The sequence below is a fragment of the Muntiacus reevesi genome, chromosome 13 (genome assembly GCF_963930625.1).
Source record: "Muntiacus reevesi chromosome 13, mMunRee1.1, whole genome shotgun sequence".
NCBI classification, from domain to species: domain Eukaryota; kingdom Metazoa; phylum Chordata; class Mammalia; order Artiodactyla; family Cervidae; genus Muntiacus; species Muntiacus reevesi.
Genome location: NC_089261.1, coordinates 22,088,030 through 22,110,350, shown reverse-complemented (window position 1 = coordinate 22,110,350; position 22,321 = coordinate 22,088,030). Strand labels below are relative to the sequence as shown.

The 22,321-nt window shown below is 51.8% G+C and overlaps 1 protein-coding gene across 18 annotated transcripts in view; it reads left to right on the top strand.

Moving 5' to 3' along the window:
* Window positions 1–22,321, top strand: part of NCOR2 (nuclear receptor corepressor 2) — a 232,076-nt gene that overhangs the window by 79,602 nt on the left and 130,153 nt on the right. For all 18 annotated transcript variants that reach the window (XM_065904616.1, XM_065904620.1, XM_065904624.1 and 15 more), the window contains 4 exons: window positions 4,215–4,342; window positions 6,506–6,683; window positions 13,819–13,998; window positions 18,374–18,487. In XM_065904616.1, the coding sequence (XP_065760688.1) occupies window positions 4,215–4,342; window positions 6,506–6,683; window positions 13,819–13,998; window positions 18,374–18,487 (600 nt within the window). The remainder of the gene's footprint in view (window positions 1–4,214; window positions 4,343–6,505; window positions 6,684–13,818; window positions 13,999–18,373; window positions 18,488–22,321) is intronic.

Here is a 22,321-nt window from a genome sequence, read left to right as displayed (position 1 = left end):
TTTAAAAACAAGATTTCTGGGTGTCCAGGGCGGGTGGTGGGGTCTTGCTCTCCCAGGCATGTGTCCAGGGCTTTTCTTTGGCAGGTGGGAGGTGAGCACTGGGACTGTAATCTGGGGGTCCCCCTGCAGCCCTGAGTCCCCTAACCCCTTACCACCAGGCCATTGTACAGAATTTTTGAGAACTTCCCCCTCCACCCTGAGTCTTTGAAAGACAAATGGCGAAGGAAAAGGGGAATAAAGGCACAGAGAGACAAATGCCCGGTCCAAGGGCCAGATGGGGACCCAGGGTCCCAGCGCCTTGTGCAATAGTTGAGGCAGGGATGCTGGGATGAGGGGCGGGGCAGGAAAGCCCAGATGTGCCTTTGAATCCCTGTTCCTCCCAACTTGCTGAGTGACATTGGGCTGCGTGGGGCAGGCTCAGTTTTCTCATGTGTGACATGGCTGTTGTGGGTCTGAGCATCACCGGCAGATGTTTGCAAGGTGCCTAAGGCTGTGTCTGCACGTGGCAATTATCTCTTTCCTCCTGGGAGGCTGGCGGGAGACTGAAGGGGGTCTGGATTCTGAGAGGGGGCTGGGAGCAGCCTCCTCTCCTGGCCTGTGCTTTGACCTGCGTCATCTCCAGGCCGCCTAGTGTGTTATGCCTGGTTCAGAGGGAGGGCTTAATTCAGGTGTGCTTCTCCGATCTGGCGTCAGGCACGCTCAGAGCCTCTCTCCATGGTGCTGTGCATGTGGCTTGCTCAGTCCCACATGCTCCTCCCGGACCACCTCTCTGTGTCCTGTTCTCACCATCTCTGTGGTCTTGGCTTTCCTCCCCCACAGTATCAGGACCCCACATTTTCCCCCGAGGGTCCTGGAGTCTGATGGTCTCCCAGGATTGAGGGTCCCAACACATTCTCCCCTTCTTGTCTCTTTTCCTGCTTTCTGCAAGCCACCTCAATTCTGCTGTCTCCTTCAGGTCCCCTGGGACCCCTTGACCTCTCTTAAGTTCCTTCAAGCCGTGTGCTGAATGAATGCATTAAAGCCCAAAGACACAGGGTCTGAATCCCAGTGCCACGCCTTCCTGCTGTGTGGCCTTGGGCAAGTTACTTAACCTCTCTGTGCCTTAGTGTTAGAAGGGCGTTTAAGTGCACAGATTCTCAAGCTAAGCCCCTTGCACTCAGGTCCTGCCTCCGTGCTGTCCTAGCTGTGAAACTGTAGTTTAGTGGCCTGACCACCCCTTGCCATCCACTGAGTGAGGGTAGTTATAAGCCTCTGATAGTGTCACTCAGTCGTGTCTGACTCTTTGCAACCTTATGGAGTGTAGCCCTCCAGGCTCCTCTGTCCATGGAATTCTCCAGGCAAGAACACTGGAGTGGGTAGCCATTCCCTTCTCCAGGGGATCTTCCTGACACAGGGATTGAACCTGGGTCTCCTGCATTGTAGGCAGCTTCTTTAAGCCTCTGAGGATCAAGTTAGTTGACACCTGCAGAGGCCTCTGCACAACGCCCGGGAAGGTTAGCGTGACTGATACAGTACTGTGTTGATGACTGATGCTGCTGCTGTCATGACAACAACATGCCCGTTAGCATCCTTTTCCAAGTGGCCCCCAGGGTACACGACAGGCTTTTCCTCCAGAGGTGGAGTTGGCAAACCTTCTCTGTAAATATTTCAGACTTTTTGGGCCATGCGGTCTCTGTCACAGTGACGTGTGGCTGCTGATGTCCCAGCACGAAAAGTAGCTCAGCCAACACGTACCGAAGTGGCTGTGGCCGTATGCCAGTGACACTTGATGAGACAGGCCGAGCCTGACTTTGGCCTTGGGCCTCATTGGCCCCAGATCAGTGCTTATCAGGCTCTCTCTGGGAAGGACCAGTCTGTTTCATTTCCAATTTGTCACAAACGGATACATGGGCCTTCTGCACGTGACCCAGTTTGCGGGTGTGAGGACGGGTTTAGGCCGAGGCCGGCAGGACCGTGCTGGCCATGCGCTCAGATGCTGTGGTCGTCAACAGGCTGTCAAGAAGGATCTGAATCTGCTCATCTTCAGTGCTTCCCCCCAGACCAAGGGTCATGGACTCAGGAGCCTGCTTGGGCCACATACATGTATGGGGGCAGTGGGCGGGGCTGGAATGGTTTGAAACACGTGGAGGGTTCTCATGTTCCGAGATGTGTCTGGAGGGTTCCGGCCAGTGTGCCTGCTGTCTTCAGGCTCCTGGGATCACAGTGAACCTCACTTTTGGCCTCTCTTGGGGTCTCCCCAATTCTTGCCTTCCCATAAAGATCGAGGTATCCTTGAGGGTCCCTGGACTCAGGGCCCTAGGGTGGAGATCAGTGTGGGTGGCCCCCAAGATGGTCTTTGGGGGAACTATGCTCTAAGCTCATCCCACTTGACTCTTAAACTGGGAAACTGAGGCCAGAAGGGTTCATGCAGTGGCCGCCCCATGCCCTTGCCTTAGGGGCCCCAGGCGCCTCGTGCCTTTCTCCGCCTCAGTTGGTGGCGGTAGGCACGCCATCCTGCTCGGGCCCTCTCCCGAGGGATTGGACTGTCTGCCTTTCTGCCGCTTTGTTCATTTTGTTTTTGTGTGAGAAGGAATTTTCCTCCTGGCAGACTGCAGTGCTTGCTGATTTCTTCTCACACCTCCGCGTGCGTGTGCACACCAGATCCATGCCTGGCAGCCTCGCCAGTGGGATCCCAGAGGCTGCCACCCACTCCCTCCAGCCCTTTCTACTTCTTCCTTTGAGAGCACCTGGTAGACATCCTGGAGTGTGGGGAAGTTCGGGGGAGGCTGAGCCCTCCTCTGCCTCCTGGAAGCTGCCATCAGTCTTGGGGGAAATCCTTGGAGAGTTAAGGGGTATTTGTGGTTGGAGGCATAGAGGCCTCCTTCAGTCCAGGTCAAGCATCCATTTCAGTTTTCTTTCCTTTTATTTGGCCACACCATGTGGCACGCGGGAATCTCAGTTCCCTGGCCAGGGACTAGAGAGCCCGTGCTCCTGCGGTGGAAGAGTGGAGTCCTAACCACTGGACCATCAGGGAATTCAGGCATCCATTTTTAATGGTGAGGACACTGAGGCTCAGAGGGTTTGAGTGACGGACAGATACCTCTAGCCTGAGGCCTTGTTGGAAGCCTGAGGCTTCCACGTTGGGCTGCCCAGGAAGGCCCTTCCCTCAACATTTCCAGCCTCTGAAGTTGACAGGATCCCTCTTGATTCTAGTTACTCATCCCTCCAGCTTCTCACCCTCCCAGCCTCTTACATGCTGTTGTTTTGGAGGGTCTGAAACACATCCATTCCCAGCACACCTACGTGGTATCATCTAATTCTTTTTGCAGAAATAACAGCTTTAAAAAAATAAGCCAGACAGCAAAAGAATGACTAGATTTTTACGGAAGATTGGGAGAATTCAGAAAGGTGCCAGGAAGAAAATAAATCACCTACCATCCCACGCTTTCCCAAGCCTTACTCTTGCCAGACATCACTAACTGATTGCCACCCACAGCGTGAATGTTCTCAGCAGACAGAAGTAATCGATTTGGACTGGTACGAGTAGGAAGCCTGTCCTGTTTTCTCCTTTGAAAGACTTCTTGTTTCAATCTTTTTTTTTTTTTTTAAACATTTTAATGTGTCTCCAGTCAGCGTGTAGTTGCTAATCGGAGCACATCTAATTCATTAGTGTTTTGTTTTTCCCCAGATGATAATGGGCGATGATGGCACGTTACTGAAGAAGGAGGGTTTTGCCTGGAGTTTATCCTTTTGACTTTGAGCTGTGCTTATGTATGCGACACACGTGTGTGGGTTTTCCCTCTACAAATGGGGAACTCCCACGTTGGCGCTTTGTTTTGAAACCTGGCATTTGAGCCTTGAAGACTCAGTGTTTGCTGCGTCACCCACTTCCCCTGACCTGTGTCTTGCTGGGTCTCTTGCACCAGAGACCGACACGCAGGTTGTGCCTTTTTCTGTTTTTCTCTGCTGACACATGGACTTGGTCATCTCATCTGGAAAGAGGGCAGGACTGGGAGATTGTGACAGAATGGGGTACCCTTTAGCTGAACGGGTCACTTCTTGGTGGTCACTGGCCCCAGGAATGCACTCTGGCCAGACAGGGACTGAGGGCCAGGAGAGGATGGGGGAGGCTCCCCGGTGAAGGAGTAGCACCGGGCAGGAGGCTCTGGCCCTGGGTCACTGTGTGGGTCGCACCGCAGTGGGGTGGGTGCTCACTGGCATGTCTTCTGCTGCAGGATGTTGGGCTGCTTGAGTACCCGCACCACCCCCGTGACTACACCTCACACCTGTCGCCTAGCTCCATCATCCAGCCCCAGCGGAGGAGGCCCTCCCTGCTGTCTGAATTTCAGCCCGGGAATGAAAGGTGAGGAGGGGCTTGTACATCCATCACTCAAATGGGGAAGTGGAGGCCTGTGCTGGTGGGGAGCTCGTGGAGGTGGGAAGTGTTAAATGAGGGGGTGTCAGGCTGTGACTGGGGCAGGGTTGTAAATGAGCAGGGAAGAACCACGTGGCCCCTTGGACTTCCTGCCGTGTGCCTGCAGGGGTCTCTGGGTGTGTGGCCCAGGCAGGAGGGGATGACAAGCTAGAAGTGGGGGAGCAGGGCTGAGTTACTGGTTTGGAGGGGTGTGCCTGCAGCTGGCTTCACACGGGGAGCCCCCTTACCGACTCCCCCCCCCCGCCAACCTTTGTCATCATCCTTTTTTCTCTGAGTCTTCTTCCATTCTTCAGCTGGCGGACGAGGTACTCTGGGCCTGCCTTGCCTTTGTAAAATCCAGGTGGGAGGGAGCAGGCCATGTGGCAGGTGGGGACCCAGCAGGGGCAGGGCTGAGGCTGTCAGGACAGGCCAGAGCCCTGAGAGAACCTGAAGATGCCTGAGACAGTAATAGCACTCATCGCTAAGAGTCCTGGGCTTTTTGTTGTTGTTGTGCCTTGTGGCTTGTGGGATCTCAGGTTCCCAAACAGGGACTAAATCCGGGCCACACAGTGAAAGCCCAGAATCTTAACCATTAGGCCACCAGGGAACTCCTGAGAGTCTTGAGCTTCTAACTCGTGATGAACTATTGTAGGCTGTGGCTGCCCACATGCACCTAGACAGACAGCCTTGCCCGCAGGGAGCCCATGGTCTTAGCAGGGGAGATACAGCAAACACACAGGATAACTTTAAAATGGGGCAGGTGACTTGTTTCCTACTGGGCCGGGAAGGGCTGCTATTTGGCTGGAGTGACTGGGAAAGGCCTCTCCGGGGAGAGATACCTGGCACTAAGTAGCCAGTCATTCAGAGAGCCATTTGGAGAGGGGTGACCAGCCATTCGGAGAGCAGGGTGAAGGCATTTCAGGTGAAGGGAATAGGATGTGCAAAAGCCCAGAGAGGGGGATGTCCTTGGAATGTTCCAGAAAGGCAAAGAGATCGGGTGGCTGGGGTGAACAGGTGATTGGGGGTCCGGAGGGTAAACTTCGCAGAAACCAATGGGAGGGTTTCGAGCTTTGCTAGGCAGGGAGACGGCTGTTAGGAGGAGATGCCCCAGGCACTGAAACAGGAAGGGGAAGAGCTAACATGGAAAGAAAGAGCTGGTGGGGGTGTGTGTGTGTGTGTGTGTGCGCGCGCGCGCTGAAACAGGAAGGGGAAGAGCTAATATGGAAAGAAAGAGCTGGTAGGGTGTGTGTGTGTGTATGTGTGTGTGTGTGTGTGGTCCAGCCTAGCCAGTGCAAAGGCCCTGGGGCAGGAATGCAGCAGGCAAGGTGAACAGGGGCTAGATTGGGCAGGGCCTGAGGGTGGGGGGAGTGCATCTGGATTCTTATTCTGAGTTTATTGGGGGAAAAAGGCATGAACTTGAAAATTGTTTCAGGAGGGGCAGCATTTGGACTGTCCGGTCAGCAGCAGTGGCTGAAGGTGGACACTAGGAGTCCTGGGTTTGCTGTGTGTACTCAGGCAAGGACATATCCTCTCTGGGCCAGTTTCCTTCTTGGTCCACTAGGGAGGAGGGTTAAGGAAAATTAGTCACGAGTGATTAGGCTGGACAGCTCCTATCTCTGCGAAAGACTGCTGGGCTGAGTTGATAAGGGGGCAAGGCCAGGTTGAACAGCCAGAGTGCTGGGATCGACTAGTGATAATCTGCTCTGGGTGAGTGATGTGCAAATAGCATCACGTGTGTTAACATCTGTGTTAGACCCACAGTGTTTTTCAGACTTCCCCTATGAATCACCCAGGATCTTGTTTGAATGCAGAAGAAGATTCAGCAGTTGGGGTAGGACTCAAAAGATTGTATATTTGTAACCAGCCTCAAGAGGGACTGATGCTACTGCTCTGGGGACCACACTCAGGGAGCAGGCAGTCGCCAGGACCTTCTCTTGCTATAAATGTTGTCAGTGAATGCTGACTTGGAGGAAGACAAATCTGTGTTTGAGTCCTGCCTCGCTGTGTGCCCTTGAGCAGATGGACACTCCTTGCAGGGTGGAAGAGGGTGTGGCTCATGGCCGTGCTCAGCAAGGAGGGCAGCAGATGTGATGTCATGTGGCCCCCCCACAGGTCCCAGGAGCTTCACCTGCGACCCGAGTCCCACTCGTACCTGCCTGAGCTGGGCAAGTCAGAGATGGAGTTCCTGGAGAGCAAGCGCCCTCGCCTGGAGCTCCTGCCCGACCCTCTGCTACGGCCCTCGCCCCTGCTGGCCGCTGGCCAGCCTGGAGGCTCCGAGGACCTGCCCAAGGTAAGGCTTGGCCCCCAGCTGGGAGCTCCTCCGAGGATTTGGGTGGTGCTGCGATTGGGCGGGATGCAAGGGAACGGGTGGGTGTGTCAGGCTGGGAGGAGGGTCTAGGGATGAGCTTGGCTCCGTAGGCTGTTTCTTGACTGGAGAGGGACATCTCCCCTACCCCCGTTTTCCACCCCCAAGTGTTTCCCGCCCTTGGGGACCATAGTGCCCTGGAGGGCTCTTGCATTTCACTCTTCTTTAAACAGAAAGTCGAGCTGAGATGGAGGGGGAGAATGTGCATAGATTAAGTGCCCATAGTTTGCTGCTGGGAGAGGTTTTCTGCCATTGCAGTGAACCTCAGGACTGACCTCTAGAAGCTCATTTGGTCTCCATCTAAATGGAGGGATCGCAGCCAGTGGTTCAGATGCTTCTGTCTCCCAGGGCCACCCAGCTGCCTCAGAGGCTGTCATTTCCCTGTCACTGCCTAGGGTGCAACAGGGACCGAGGCCAGGTGACATGCCTGTCCTTGGCCGGTTGCACGATGGATGTCCTTTCTGCACATGCTGAGCAGTGTCATCATGGTCTTTGATGACCGCGGGGACACACATTAGCTCATTAACGGCTGCCCAGCTGCTGAGTGAGGTCAGTGCTCTTCTTACTGCAGCCTCAGCGGGGGTGGGTGGAGACTGGGAGCCAGGCCAGGGGAGGGAAGTGGTCCACTCGGACCTGCTGGATCTTCTTCTCTGTCTTACACTGGATGGAATTGAATGGTGAGATTTCAGGCTGAGGCAGGTTCCTTAATAGGGGGACTGGCAGGAAACAGGGTTCCTGGGTTGGTCATGATGATGATGATAAACTAACACGGATGGAGTTCTCTGCCTGTGGGCCGGGTATATATGAGTGTCAATTCCATTGTGCCATCTCAGCTGGATGAAGACTGATCTGCGATCATCTTTCTAAAATGCATATATTTTTATTGGGCTGCTCCGGGTCTTCGTTGTGGCCTGTGGGATCTTTAGTTTCAATGTGTGGGATCTAATTCCCTGACTAGGGATTGGACTCATGCCCCCTGCATTGGGACACACAGTCTTAGCTGCTGGACCACTTGGGAAGTTCCTATAATCACTTTTTATATAGGGAACCCCAGGCTGAGAGAGCCACAGTCCCTGGAATGTGGGAAGTGGGCACTGAAGCCCACGTGGCCCAGGTCTGCCCCATGTGCTGTCCGTGTCTTGGGCTGTCCCTCTGGTCCCTCGAACCTAATATCCTGCCATCCCCTTGTTAGCATCCTCCTCTTAGATTCCGTGACCCCTCAGCCTCCTGGGAGGGATGTTGCTATTGGAAAATCTGTTCCCTGAAGGGGAGCAGGGCGTGTGTGACGGGGGACACAGGGCCACACTAGGGAGGCTTGATGTCCTCCCAGAGGGACCGGAGCCCCAAGGGGGCCATGTGCCGTGTTCATATCTGGTTCTGCCTGGAGAATGGGCTGATGCAGGTCTCTGGCCAGACCCCAGAGGCCTGCCTCATGGCTCTGCAGAACTGGGCTCCAAGCCCTCAGGCCTTGAGGTCCTTCTGAGGGTCTCCGGGCCTGACAGGGGCTCTGTGAGTCCTTCTGCTTATCCCTCTCCTTCTTAGAGTGCCCTGGGATGCTTCCTCTCCTTCTGTGAGTCTTTCTCAGTCTCTGCTTCTGTCTCTGTCTCTCTCTCCCTGTGTCTCTGTCTTTCTCTGCCTGGATGTGTGTGTGTATCTGTGTGTTTCTCTGTTTCTCTCTCTGTCTGTCTGTTTCTTCCCTTCCTGGACCCCATGGGTGCGGGGGAGTGATGGGCTCAGTGTTGGGGCCTGGCTGGACCAACTCCTGTAATTGCTCCAGGCTGTTAAGAGCATTTGGAAAGTATGAGCGCATTTTGGGCAAGGGAAGAAGCCAGGGGAGAAACACAACTCTGAAGGAGTTCAGATGTTTTTTGCGTCTGCTGTGTGGAATTTAGCTGGATGCGTGAGACAGGAATTTGATGGGATTTTTTTTTTTTTTTTTTTAACAGCACTGCCCCCTTCCCCTCTGGCTGTGTTCCTTTTTCATATAAAAATGTTCTGTTTTATAATGCTTCCCTGCCCTCGAGCCTCTGGAGTCCTGTGGCATCAGAGGCTTCCTTTGAAATTCAACAAACTTGGTTCTGGGGACTTTAGAATCATCACAAACGGCACCATTTCTGAAAGTCTCTTTGTCTGTTGGGGCCCTGTTGGCTGAAAGGGACAGAAAACCCAGGCAAAACTGGCTTAGGCAGGAGTTCCGGCTCATATAACTGAAATCCCGGCATTGTTGGCTTCAGGCACAGCTTGATCCAGGTGACATGTCCCTGGGTTCCTGTCTCTGTCCGTTTCTTGGCTCTGCCATCTTGCATGTGGTCTTGTTAACAAGAAGGCAATTTGAAATTCCAGGCCTTCCTCTTCCCACATTCAAGGTCAACAAAAAGAGCTTTCCCTATGCTTCCACATTTCCAGACAAGAGCTGTTTATCTCCCTGCCTTTGGGTAAGCCCCTGCCTGTCCTGGAATCCATCATGGTGACTGGCGGAGTGGACTGTGGGTACCCAAGCCTGGCCCTGCCCTTTCCTGGGTCTGAGATGGAGCAGGCGGAGGCCCAAGGGGTCCTCTCCAGCTCTCAAGGCTTTTGCTTACCTCTGTGTCTGTAATTTTACATAATGAGCTTTTCTGTTCCATGTTGGCCTGAATTTTTATGCCAAAGGCATCTGATAGGGAAAATGGTGCCAACTGCTACCTAGCGACTGGTGAGGGTATTGGATTGTTATTTTCCTCCTGCGGGTTTGGACTGAAATGAAGGCCAGCCGCCATTGGGAGAGCCATCTGGAGGCCCAGTAGCCGGGCTCCCCCAGTCCCATTCCTGGAAAACTCAGCACCGCAGAAAGCACTCTTTGCCCTCTGGTGTGCATCTTCTATTCAGATGGAGGGGAAATTCACATAACATGAAATTAAGCAGGTTGAAGCGAGCAGTTCAGTGGCGTTTAGTACATTCACGGAGTTGTGCACCATCTCTGTCTAGTTCCAGAGAATTTTCATCATCCCAGAAAGGTACCGTGACCCATCCACAGCCACTGCCTCCTCCCCAGCCCCTGGCAACCACCCGTCGGCTTTCTGTCTCTATGGATTTATGAGTTCTGGACACTTCGTATCAATGGGACCATCTGATATGTGGCCTTTTATGCCTGGCTTCTCTCACTCAGCATCATGTTCTTAAGGTTCATCTGTGTTGTACCACGGGTCTGTACGTCACTCGTTTTTATGGCCGAATCACATTCTATTATATGGAGAGACCACACTTGTCAGTTGATGGACCCATCTGTGTAGTTGTGCTGAGAATAAAAGCTAAGCCCACCTTGAGGAAGAAACCACTGAAGCAGACAGCTTTCCCATCAAGAATTTGAGAAAAAGTTTCCAACAATTTTCCCAATAGTTCCTGGTCATTGCCAGCTGCTTCATCCAACTGCTCTGCTGCCCTTGTCAACTTTGGGGATGGAAATCTTTCTCCTCATGACATTTTATTAAAAATTTTTTTATTTCTTTATTTGGCTGCCTGAGCTCTGCGTTGCAGCGTGTATGCTCCTTATTGCAGTGTATAGGCTTCTGTAGTTGTGGTGTGCGGGCTTAGCTGCCCGGAGGCATGTGGGATCTTACTTCCCCGACCAGGGATGGAATGCAAGCCCCCTGTGTTGGAAGGCAGATTCTTTACCACTGGAATACTAGTCCCGCTCATGTCATTTTGAGAATTATCCCCGAATTAGATGAACTGTTTTGGGGTGTCCTGGCCCTGAAAGCCTCCTGTTCACAGTCCTCATTCTCAAGCTGCTCCTCTCCCTCCCTTCTTGGTCCTGGTGGGAGATCAGAGCGAGGCAGGAGAGATGTTTCCTACAGCAGGTAATAGGACTGGGCTTTGGGAACCATGTCACCAAAACCTTTCATCTCAAGAACCCTGAGGGATGATTGAGGCTATTGGGGGAAGAACAGCCGAGTGCCATGGTGCACAGAGGGAAGGGGCAAAGCTCAGATAAGGGCTGGAGTGGGGGCATTGATGGTCAGTCTGATATGAGGTGGCACTCAGGTAGAGTCCTGAGAGGGCACAGCTGGTGCAAAGGCCCAGAGTTGCCAGGGTACGTGAGCGGCTTCTGGTTTGGCATCTGTGGGGTCAGACGCCTGCAGTCCCCGTGTCCCCCAGCTCGTCCCTCCTACTGGGGAGCAGTTACACACACACACCCTTTCTGAGTATTTCTCTAGAGGTTGTTTAATTCCGTGCACAGTTTTGCTTCTAATTCAGGGAGTCGTGGACCCTGGGAAGGACCTCGCTCTTGCTTTCCTGCCCAGCCACGTGGTTCCGAGGGATGAATGAATGTGTGGTGGGGACCCTGTTTCTGCTGTAGGAGCCCCTGCCACCTGGTTGTGTGCTCCGCCTGCTTCTGGAGAGTTCTGATTGAGGCCTGGTCTCTCCCATCCTGAGCCCTCCAAGCCAAGGCTGTATCACTTTGTGACTGGTGACCTCAGGCATGTTGTTGAGCCTCACTGGATCTTTGGTTTCATCTGGAAAATGGGGAAAACTGTACTTCCACTTCCAGTGTGGGCTGTGACAGCTATGTGAGTTAAGAGCATAGCAAGCTCCAATCCTGGCCCTCAGCTTGGGTTTATAAATAAAGTTTTATTGGTACCCAGCCATGCCCATTCCTCCGTATCCTGTCTTTGACTGCTTTCCCACTGCAATGATAGGTGAGTGCTTGGAACACAGACTGTCTGATCTGCAGAGACTGAAGTGTTTTTACACCTGACTGTTTATAGAAAGTGTTTTAACTGCTGGCTTAGAGCCATGCCAGACCTGTGCCTGCCCGTTCCTTGTTCTCTCATCTGTGCTATGGGGATGCAGTGGCAGCCCCCTGGGAGAATCACAGTCAGAGTTGAGGGGTAGGGTGTGCTGAGTGGAATGCCTGGTTCAGTTTCCTGAGTATCCCTGAGGAGGGCCACATCAGAACCCTGTCAGGGCCACATTGGTCCCTGTAAAGGACTTGGGACCTCTTCTGCTTTTTCCCCAAGTGTTCTGGGTGTGTGGAGGACCGGAGAGTCTCAACACCTGCTCTCCCTCACGTCTCAGATGGAAATGATAAGGCCACAGTGATCCCCAGACCTTTGGTCCCTGTGGGCTTCAATGGGGTCTGTGTGTGTAGGACCGAGACTCCAAAGACAGGAAGGGTGGACTTAAGATGGCACCAGAGAGTTTCCCTGGTGGCTCAAATGGTAAAGAATCCACCTGCAATGCAGGAGACCTGGGTTCAATTCCTGGGTCGGGAAGATCCTCTGGAGAAGAGAATGGCAATCCATTCAGTATTCTTACGTGGAGAATCGCATGGACAGAGGAGCCTGGCGGGCTACAGTTCACGGGGTCGCAACGAGTCGAACACGAGTGAGCAACTAACATACGAGTAAGATGGCACAGCCTCTGCTCAGATCGAGCTGGGGGGTGGGGGAGCGTGGCGCTTGGCAGCCCTGGGGCTGCAATTGTCCCTGGGAATAATGTGTCCTCTGTCCTCCGGCTGCAGCTGCTGTGGGCTTGGGAGGCAGCCGCCCGGAGCTTCTCCTGGGGCCTCCTCTGCCAGCAGCTGCTGGCTTGGCTTTGAGGATGGCACAGGGCAGGGGCCAGGTTTTGGGGAGGACGGCTCCAGCCAGTGCCTGTGGAGTCCTGAGAGTGCGCCAGGCTCTGAGCTGAGCGCTCTGCACATAGGTACTCATTCAAGCCTCACAGCAGCCAGAAAGTGGGGATGGTCCCATTGTACAGATGAGGAAACAGAGGCAGGTGATAGGCTTGTGGTCACGATGATCCTGGGTGGGAATTTGAACCCAGGGCCACATAGGTGAGTGCTCTGGGGGCAAGGACTGGGTTTTATTTTACTTCCTCCTCATTGTGCTCCCAGCAGCCTTGGATACTCAATAAACTTTCACTGGTGGAATGGAGCCACTGACTCCCTTGTTTGCTTAACACATTTTTGTTTTGTTTTTATTTTTGGCCACACCGTCTGGCTTGTGGGATGTTATTTCCCTGACCAGGGATTGAACCCAGGCCCTCGGCAGTGAAAGTGTGAAGTCCTAACCACTGGGCCACCAGGGAATTCCCAAGTTGTATTTTTTGTTTTTTTGCTTTCTTTCTTTTTTTTTTTTTTAGCACATTTTGGGAAATGACTTCATTACACAGAAAGTAGCCGTCAGTGAAGGAAAAGCAGAACACTGGTAAATAAAAAGAGGTAGGAAGGAGGGTGGGATGAACTGGGAGATTAGGACTGACATATGTATACTACCATGTGTAAAAGAGATAACTAGTGGAAACCTACTTTATAGTACAGGGGGCTCAGCCCAGTGCTTTTTGATGACCTAGAGGGGTGGGATGGGGGGTGGAGGTGAGAGGGAGGTCCAAGATGGAGGGGATGTATATATATATCTGATTCACTTCATTGTACCACAGAAACTAATGCAACACTATAAAGGCAAGTAGTACCTCAGTTTACACAAAAGAAAGTGAAAATATCCCCCTTTTCTCCCACTACCCCAGTAAATACTTTTGACATCTCTGTTTTCCCATTCTTATAGTTTTCCTGTGTGTTTGTGTATATCTTCTACAAAATCAGATTTGTACCGTGTATGATATTCTGTAACTTGCTCATTTGGACTGAGAATCGTGAATACGTGTTCGTTGAGGGTCAACTGAGGCCAGGCCTTGGGTATTAGGAGTTTGTGGGTTTTGATGCCAGTTCTCGAGAAGTTTGATCTGGAGGGAGGACACAGACAGGGTAACAGGGTAGGAGAGAGGTGTGTAATGGGAAGAGGGAAGAGGGAGGCCTTGGAGGGAGGACTGGAAAACTTACATGTAGGAAGATAGATAGGATCTGAACTTTGGAGAAGGCCAGGGAGGGAACATCTGGCAGGGGACCAGTGAGGGCAAAGGCGGGAGGTGGGATCAGCAAGCAGCCTCACGTCTGGGATGTTGGGGCCGGCACAACAGAGGCCGGGTGTGTTGGTTCCTGAAGTCATGGCTGGAAACCTTCAGTGTAATGGGGGTGGGGGTGCCTCCTGTCCTGATCCCAGGCCTGTTTTTTCCTCCCCTGCAGGACCGCAGCCTGACAGGCAAGCTGGAGCCGGTGTCTCCTCCCAGCCCCCCGCATGCTGACCCTGAGCTGGAGCTGGTACCCCCACGGCTCTCCAAGGAGGAGCTGATCCAGAACATGGACCGGGTGGACCGGGAGATCACCATGGTGGAGCAGCAGATCTCCAAACTGAAGAAGAAGCAGGTGTGGGTGGGTGGGGGAATGGTGGGTATCAGTTTCTGATCCAGCAGCAGCTACAGCTGAGAAGATAACATAGTAGTAATTGCAGTTGTTAATGTGTGCTAAGCCCTGCCTATGTTCTGAGTCATTTTTATGCCCTTTGTGTTTATTGGACAGGAGAGCTGTTTTGTGTGGTGCTGTCTGCTGGAACTCCCTAATGGAAATGTTCTGGATCTGTCCTGTCCAAAATGGCAGCCACTACCCATATGTGCCTAGTGCATCTGAGGAACTGAATATTTAATTTCGTTTAATTTGAATTAAATGAGATGTACACTTGGATCACCAAATGTGGCTACTGTACTGGATGGCATAGGAATGAACAGCTGTGGGGTGGGCAGTTGATTCTCTGTGCCTCCTTTTCCTCATCTATAATGTAAAGGAAAATTTCACATGATTCTGGCCCTGGCTCTGGAATCTGGATGAGCTGGACCTCCTATCTCTGCCTTGGAGCATTCACCTCTCTGAGTCTCGGTTTGCTTGTCTGTAAAATGCGCACAGACATGACACTACCTCATAGGGTTGTGAGGAAGGGACAGAGTCATGTGATGAAAAGAAATCATCATTGTTGTTGAAATCAAGGAAAAGTTGACATAAAGAACAATAATGTTAATTTTATAATTTTATTTTTACCTTTTCTTGGCTCTTCTGCTTCTCTCTGTGGCATCTTCAGGTGTCTGCTCAAATGTTCCCTCCACAGAGGAGACCTTCCCTGACCTTTATCGGAGTCCTCATCCCCACCCATTCTTTATCCTGGAGGTCAGCAAATCCAGCCAGATGTGGCTCAATGCTTATTTTTGTAAATAAAGCCTTATTGGCACACAGCCACATCCAATTGTTTACACATCGTCTGTGGCTGCTTTTATGATACAACCGCAGAGCTGGATGGTCACAAAAGAGACTGTGGCCAGCAAAGCCCAAGATATTTACTTTCTGGGCCTTTATAGAAAGTTGGCCAATCTCGTCACCCTGCTGAATGGTGTCACCATTTGAACGAACGTATAGTTTCTTTTGTGACATTGTGGTCTTCTCATGACTACGGTGTAAAAGCAGGGTTTCTTTTTTCTCTTAACTTGTATGTATTTATTTATTTTAGTTTTCGATTGTGCTGGGTCTTTGTTGCTGCATTCAGGCTTTCTCTAGTTGCAGTGAACGGAAGGCTACTCTCTCATTGTGGTGTGCAGGCTTCTCACTGCGGTGGCTTCTCCCATTGCAGAGCACAGGCTCGAGGGCGCATGGGCTTCAGTAGTTGTGGTGCATGATGCTTAGTTTCTCCATGGCATGTGAATCTTCCTGGAGCAGGGATTGAACCTGTGTCTCCTGCATTAGCAGGCTGATTCTCAACCACTGGACCACCAGGGAAGTCCAAAAGCAGGGTTGTTGTCTCCTGTTCCCTGCTGTGCTTCTAGCAACACTGGCACAGAGTAGGTGCTCCTTAAAAACTGTGGATCGAGTCACTGTGACATCTGTCTTGACCCTGGGGGAAGCAGGGTCACACCTGATTCCCTCCAGGTAAGGATACGTGGACTCCATGACGGATCTAAGGGCTCATTCTGGCCACCATAGGCAGTGGAAGGAAGGCTGGTGAGAGACGCTTCCTGGAGGCCAGTTTAGGGCAGTGTGACAGGCTTTGAAAGTTATACAGGGGGAGGGGAGCATTAATTCCAAGAGACCCTGGGACTGTCGCTCGCTGGGGGCACCTGAGGATAGTCCAGCAGCCTGGCCAGTCAGTGAGGCTTGGCCAACTGTAGGAAGTGGGTGGGTTTCCAGGATGGCAATACACCATTTGGGGAGGCCGGGCCCTGGTTGGAGTCAGCAGTTATTGCCAAGGCCAGCGGAGTGCTGGGCCTTTAGGTCCCCCAGGCCTGTCTTTGGGGTGAGGCTGAAGCTACAGGCCATGTGCACACATCTGTGACTAAGGCTGGAAGCCAAATGGCCCAGGGCAGCCCTTGATAGCCAGATTTAAAAAAAAAAAATTCCATTTTGGGCAATTTTTCTTTTTAAAATAAAATTCACAAAACATAAAATGACTCTTTGTAAAGTGAACAATTCAGCAGCATTTAGTCCATTCACAGCATTGTACGGGCACCCATCCTTTCTAGTTCCAAGACATTTTCATGACCTCAAAAGAAGACCCCTGTGCACACTAGCAGCCACTCCCTTTCTCCCTGCCCCAGCAGCCATTAATCTGCTTTCTGTCTGCGGATTTGTCTGGACATTTCCTGTAAATGAACCAAACACTATGTGGCTCTTCTGTCTGGCGTCTTTCACTCAGTATCATGTCTTCAAGGTTCATGCATGTTGCAGCCTTTGCCAGCCCCTCATTCCCTTTGTTGCCAGTATCCCACTGTACGGATAGATGGTCCACGGTTGCTTATCCGTTCATCAGCTGGTGGACATTTAGGTTGTCTCCAGCTTTTGGCTATCGTGAATAGTACTGCTATGAGCTTTTGTGTTCATGTTTCTGTTTGAGCACCTGGTTTCAGTTCTTTGGCTCTGTATCTAGGGATGAAATTTCTAGGTCCTACAGTAACTCTGTGTTTAATTTTTAGTGCCTCAGGGAGGGTCCCCTTCACTGATTGGTGAGAATCTTCTTCCAGGCCATGCATGCCTTCCATTTCTTGGCTTAGTTTCTTTCACACTTTTGGGAGGGATTTCAATGTTTTTCTGAGGGCTGGTTGTCCTTCTGAAATCTACCACTAGGGGTCACTGTGGGACTGAGGCAGCTTGGCTCAACCAGCCTGTCTACAGACTCTTTCTGCATGGCCCCCTCTTGGCTGTATTTTTGAGTTCATAATGGTTTGCTTCATGGTCATGGGCAGGATGTGTGAGCCTTATGAGCAAAGAACAGTGTTCTCATTTCCCTCAAGATGCCCTGTCAGACTGTATTCCCCGGGCATTGGCCTCCTGTGTGACCTTGGGCCAGTGTCTTAAACTCTCTGGTTTTTGCTTTGCCCTTTTGGTATAAAGCAGATAACAGCATGCAGGGAGTTTTCTATGCTGTTTGAAGGAGGGGGGTCCAGTATGAAGACCACAGGGCAGATGACAATGATGATAGTGATGATGAGAAGCTGCTCATTAGGTGCCGAGTGCTTTGTGTGCACCAGCTCATTTAATCCTCATATCAGCTCTCTAGGATAGAACCTTTTATTATCCCCATTTTCCAGATGAGGAAAGTGAGGCTTGGGGGAGTTTAGCAACTTCTCAAGGTTATGTAGCAAGTAAATACAGTTAAGTCCCCTGCATATGAATGAGTTCCATTCCAAAAGCACATTCCTAAGTCCAACAAAGTTACACAGGCTTCCCTGGTAGCTCAGCTGGTAAAGAATCCGCCTGTAATGCGGGAGACCCTGGTTCAATCCCTGGGTTGGAAAGATCCTCTGGAATAGGGATAGGCTTGGACTTCTCTGGTGGCTCAGACGGTAAAGAATCTGCCTGCTATGTGGGAGACCTGGGTTTGGTCCCCTGGAGAAGGGAATGGCCACCCACTCCAATATTCTTGCCTGGAGAATTTCATGGACAGAGGAGCCTGGCAGGCTACAGTCCATGGGGTCACAAAGAGTCGGGCACAACTGAGTGACTTTCACCATGAGCAACTAACTCTGAACCAATAGTTAGCCTAGGTATCCAACTAACACAATTGGGTATGTAGTCCTGTACTGTACTAGGTTTATAATACTTTCTACACAAATAATACATGAAAAACAAACACAAAAAATAACCATTTGTAATCTTATAGGACCTTGAAAATTACAGTAATTATATAACAACAGCTGGCATACAGGGGCATGCTTGCATCTTTGAAAGTTTGCAACTCAAAGGTTCTTATGTCGGAGACTTACTGTCATAGAAATAGGGTTCCAGTATGGACAGTTTGGCTCCAGAGTCTCCATAACCTCTCCTGAGGATGATGGTACATGTGTTGGTAATGATGGGTAATAGGTCACCTTCAGTGAGCTCCCAGTCTGACTGTACATAAATTAACTCATCCAGGAGGCACAGCCATGAGACCCATTTTACAGATGAGAAAACTGAGGCACAGCGGGGTTAAACTGCTTGCTAATACTCACCTAGCTGGTAAATCCCCAAGGCTGAACTTACACTCAGGTAGGCTGGCAGCAGAGTCTAGAGCCAGCCCTGGTCGGGCCCTTCCCTGTGGGAGCTGGGGCCTCTCCAGGGCTTGGAGTCCCTGCGGGTGACTCAGAGGAAATGGTTAGCAGCCTGACTTCCTGTGTGGGGCCACCAGCCTGGCTGAACGGGGGGCCGCCCCCGCTGTTGGGGGAGCTGCCTCTCCTTCCGCCTGCCGGCGTGCTCACCACTACACTCTCCCCGCTCCCCACAGCAACAGCTGGAAGAGGAGGCCGCCAAGCCGCCGGAGCCGGAGAAGCCCGTGTCACCACCACCCATCGAGTCTAAGCATCGCAGCCTGGTGCAGATCATCTACGACGAGAACCGGGTATGCCCCGTCTTGTCCTTCGTGGCCCCTGCCCCACTTTCTCCTGCTTGCCCTGTGCTGGCCACCAGGTGGGAGGCAGGTGTCACTGTGAAGGATCTGACTCTCCCGGGGCCTCAGTATTCCCATCTGTGAAATGGGCATCTCTTGTGACCACCCTCCCACAGATCTGGGTTTGTGAGTAGGAGGGGCAAAGGGTGGCTGGTGGAGACCCATCTTGGTGTGGCTGTGGTTTGGACTGTGGCTGGCCTGTGGGATGCAAATGAAAATGCTGGCATTAGGTCATAGGAGAGCTTCAGGGGCTAATTGATCAGTGAGGGGGATGGGCAATCACTTAGGTACTCAGAAGAAATTCATGTAATGCAAAGACAGTAGTAACATTATTTGTCATAACAGCAACATTAGTTGAACAGCTCCTTCTTTTCAGGTGATGAGCAAAGTTTTTTTACATAGCAGTCCTCAGAGAGTAGGTATGGTGATTGTTTCCAGTTAACACAGGGAGAAACTGAGGCCCAGAGACATTAAGTGACTTGTCTAAAGTCACACAGCTGGGAAGTGATGGGCCTGAGATTTGAACCCGTGAGCTGTCAGATCCCAGGGCCTTATTTGTCGGCCCTGGCCTCTGTTTACACTGAGCCCTGGAGAGCGCTGTTGGGATGGTTGAACATAGAATCTGTAGCGGACTGTGGAGCCTCCTAGGGATCTATGGAGGGCAACTGTTGGGAAGGGGCTCAGGGTACCCAAAGCAGAGTATCTCCTGGGGGCTGAACCCCCAGGCTGGAACTGTACTGAAGTGGAATCTGGTGAGGTGGTGAGCTCCCCATTTTTGCCAATCAAACCACTAAGAGCTCAGCTTCAGTGATTTGCAGTTGACTCTTTTCAAATGTGCTCAGGGCCTGTGGATGTTGAGTCTCCTCCTTGATTTTACAGGAGAGGAAACTGAGGCCCAGAAAGGGGTTGTTCCTTGTCTGTGGTCATACAGTGAAGTGTGACAGATGGACTCCTATGATTCCCCCTGCTCCCATCCTTGGCTTCTGGCCATGCTTCCCAGCTGCCTCTGCTATGAGATTTGCCCCTGGCTGCTGGATCGGTGCTCAGAGTCCAGGCAGGGGCTGGAGAGTCCATGGTGTCCCATGGCCTGGATGGTTAACTCTAGAGTCTGGGAACATGTGGTTGGTGCCTGTGGCTATAACTCCAGGCAGGAAACATTGGATCAACTGTTTTGGCTATGCCATCACCTCTTGAAGCTGCAATAGATGCAGGATGAGACTGAACTTGCTGGGAGCCTGGAAACTGTGTGCCGGGCCTGTCAGGGCTGGTCACCTCTCACACCCTGGCTTCCTACCCAATTAACACGAGTAATGATCACAGTGATAGGAGAACTAAAGGAACTGTGTGTTCTTTAGCCAGATGTCCTAGGTTCAGATCCCATCTCTACCATTTTCTGGCTCTGTGACCTTGGGCATATTTCTTAAGCCTCTCTGTAACCCATCTCCTTCACCAGTGAAATGATGATAATTATAGCACCTACCTTGTACCAGGGTGTGGGGATTAAATAAGTTCGTTATGTAGCATCCTTGGAACAGTGCCTGCCATCATGTAGGTGCTAAGCTGGTGCTATTAATTGTTATCACCATTGTTCTTCTCTTCTTGTTATTGTTTACATTTTGCATGATTTCACTGAATCCTCTCCAGACCTGTATAAGATAGGTACTATTATTCTGTTTTACTCATAAAGAAACCACGGCTCAGAGAGGGAAAGTGACCTACCTGAGGTTGCACAGCAAGTGAGTTTTGAGGCTGGGGATCAGAGCCAAGAATGAGTTGGCTCCAGGAGCCTGTGGCAGAGCGGGCAAAGGCAGAGCTCCTGGAGCTGTCACCCTCCCTGATCTTCGGATGGTATTGTCCTCTCTTCACCCCAACAGCACCTCAGGCTGGGGACTTTATGCCCATTTATGCTGATTTCATCTTGATGGGGTCCTGACAGTAAGTGAAAGACACTGGCCTTCCCCCAGCCACCCACCCCATATTTTCAGATGAGGAAACAGAAACTCTGGGTAATTTCCCCATGGCATTAAAGGTAGTAAGTGGCAGACTGGGACTCAAACCCTAGATCCTGAGCTTCTGAGAGCAGTCCCCTGCCTGGCCAGTTCAGGTGCTCTGGATGCATCACACTGTCCTGTTCCTTCATTCATTTATTCACTCATTCAACAGCTGTGTAACTGAACGTCTGCTCTGGGCCTGCCACTGTTCCAGGCACTGGGGGTGCAGCAGGGACCCTGGCCCCCTGTCCACTCACAGTGGCTTTCTGATGGAGGAGATATAACCACACTGAAACCACTCCCCCTGCCCCCCAGGCACACCATGGGTCTGAAGAATTTGCCCCACCTTGTCCAAGTCCCTCTTTCTTTCCTTTCATCTACCCCCACCCCTTGCTCCAGCCTCATGACCCTTGTACTTCCTTGAACACTCAGGCATGCTTCTGCCTCAGGGCCTTTGCACTGACTGGGTCCTCTGCCTGGAGCTCCTCTTCCTCTGTTGGGCTGTCTCTCTCTCACTCCTTCAGCTGTTTGCTCAAATGTCTGAGCAAACAGACATTTTCGGCCAAGGTCCATTTTGACCCTCTGTTTAATCCTGAAAAACTTCAGCAGCTCCTCTCCCTGGCTTTAATTGTCCCCACTGGACATAATTTATATTTTGTTTGTTTATTGTGAATAGAGGCTCCATGAGGGTGAGGATTCTTTTTTTCCCAGCTGTATCTCCAGCGCCTGGCACACAGTAGGTGCTTATTAAGTATCTGTTGAACAGATGAATGAATGCCAGAGAGGTGGGAGACTCTCCCCCCAAAGAGTCCTCTAGTTTTGGGTGGGACTGGCCTATGTCCCCAGTGGAGATCGGTGGGGTCCTCCTACCTGGGCCAAGCTTCAGGGGCTAGAGGCCGGGTGGGCAGGAGCAGTCAGGACTTCCTGCCCCTTGGGGGATCAGTCAGATTAAATTTTAATCCTCCTTCCTTCTCTGTGGGTTCCTCTGAGAGGCGGACACAAGGGTCTATCTCTAAATGCCACGCCGGCTGGAAAATCCGGCTTCCTGCCGGGCAGAGCCTGCCTGGCTCTTCTGCAGGCTGGACTCAGGTTCATTATCCATTCGGGGCACATGGACCAGGCGCCAGCATGCATGGGGGAAGCTGCCTGTGTGGGCGGGGCTGGGCAGGTGCACACAGATGGCAGAGCAGGAGGCAGGGTTGCTGCAGGCCCCAAGGGGCAGGAACGGGCAGGGCGGGCAGGGCCGTGATTGGGAAAGGCTTCTTGGAAGCAGTGGGTGGGCCATCGACCCTAGGAGGGCCTTCTGTGGGGGCTGCAGCACAGGTGGAGGCTCACAGAGGGGACGGGCTCTCGTTTGATCTTCAAAGGGAATGTGTAGGGGCGGGAGGTAGAGGTCTGGCAGGTGTGGGAAGAGGCTCACACTTTGAGTTTGGGTACAACAAACACACACTCAGCACTAGTGAAGGATGTTTACACATCCTTATACAAATAAGGGACAATTTGCATGGTGCTGGCACTGTAGAAGTTCAGGGCAGTGGGCAATCCAGGCAGACTTCCTGGAGGTGACTGGAGCTAGGTCTGCACAAATGGGCACCGCTGGGAAAAGGTAGAAGGATACTTCCAGTGGAGAAGATGACAGCCCGTTCTGAAGATGGTGAGGAGGCAGAACACGGAGGCAGGGCTCTCTGATTGCTAAGGGATGAGGAGGAAATCAGAGAGTAAGAACCAAGTCCTTTTTTGTCTTAGATTTTAAGCATCTTCCTAGTAAAGTGTGTATATAGTGTGGTTAGGACTA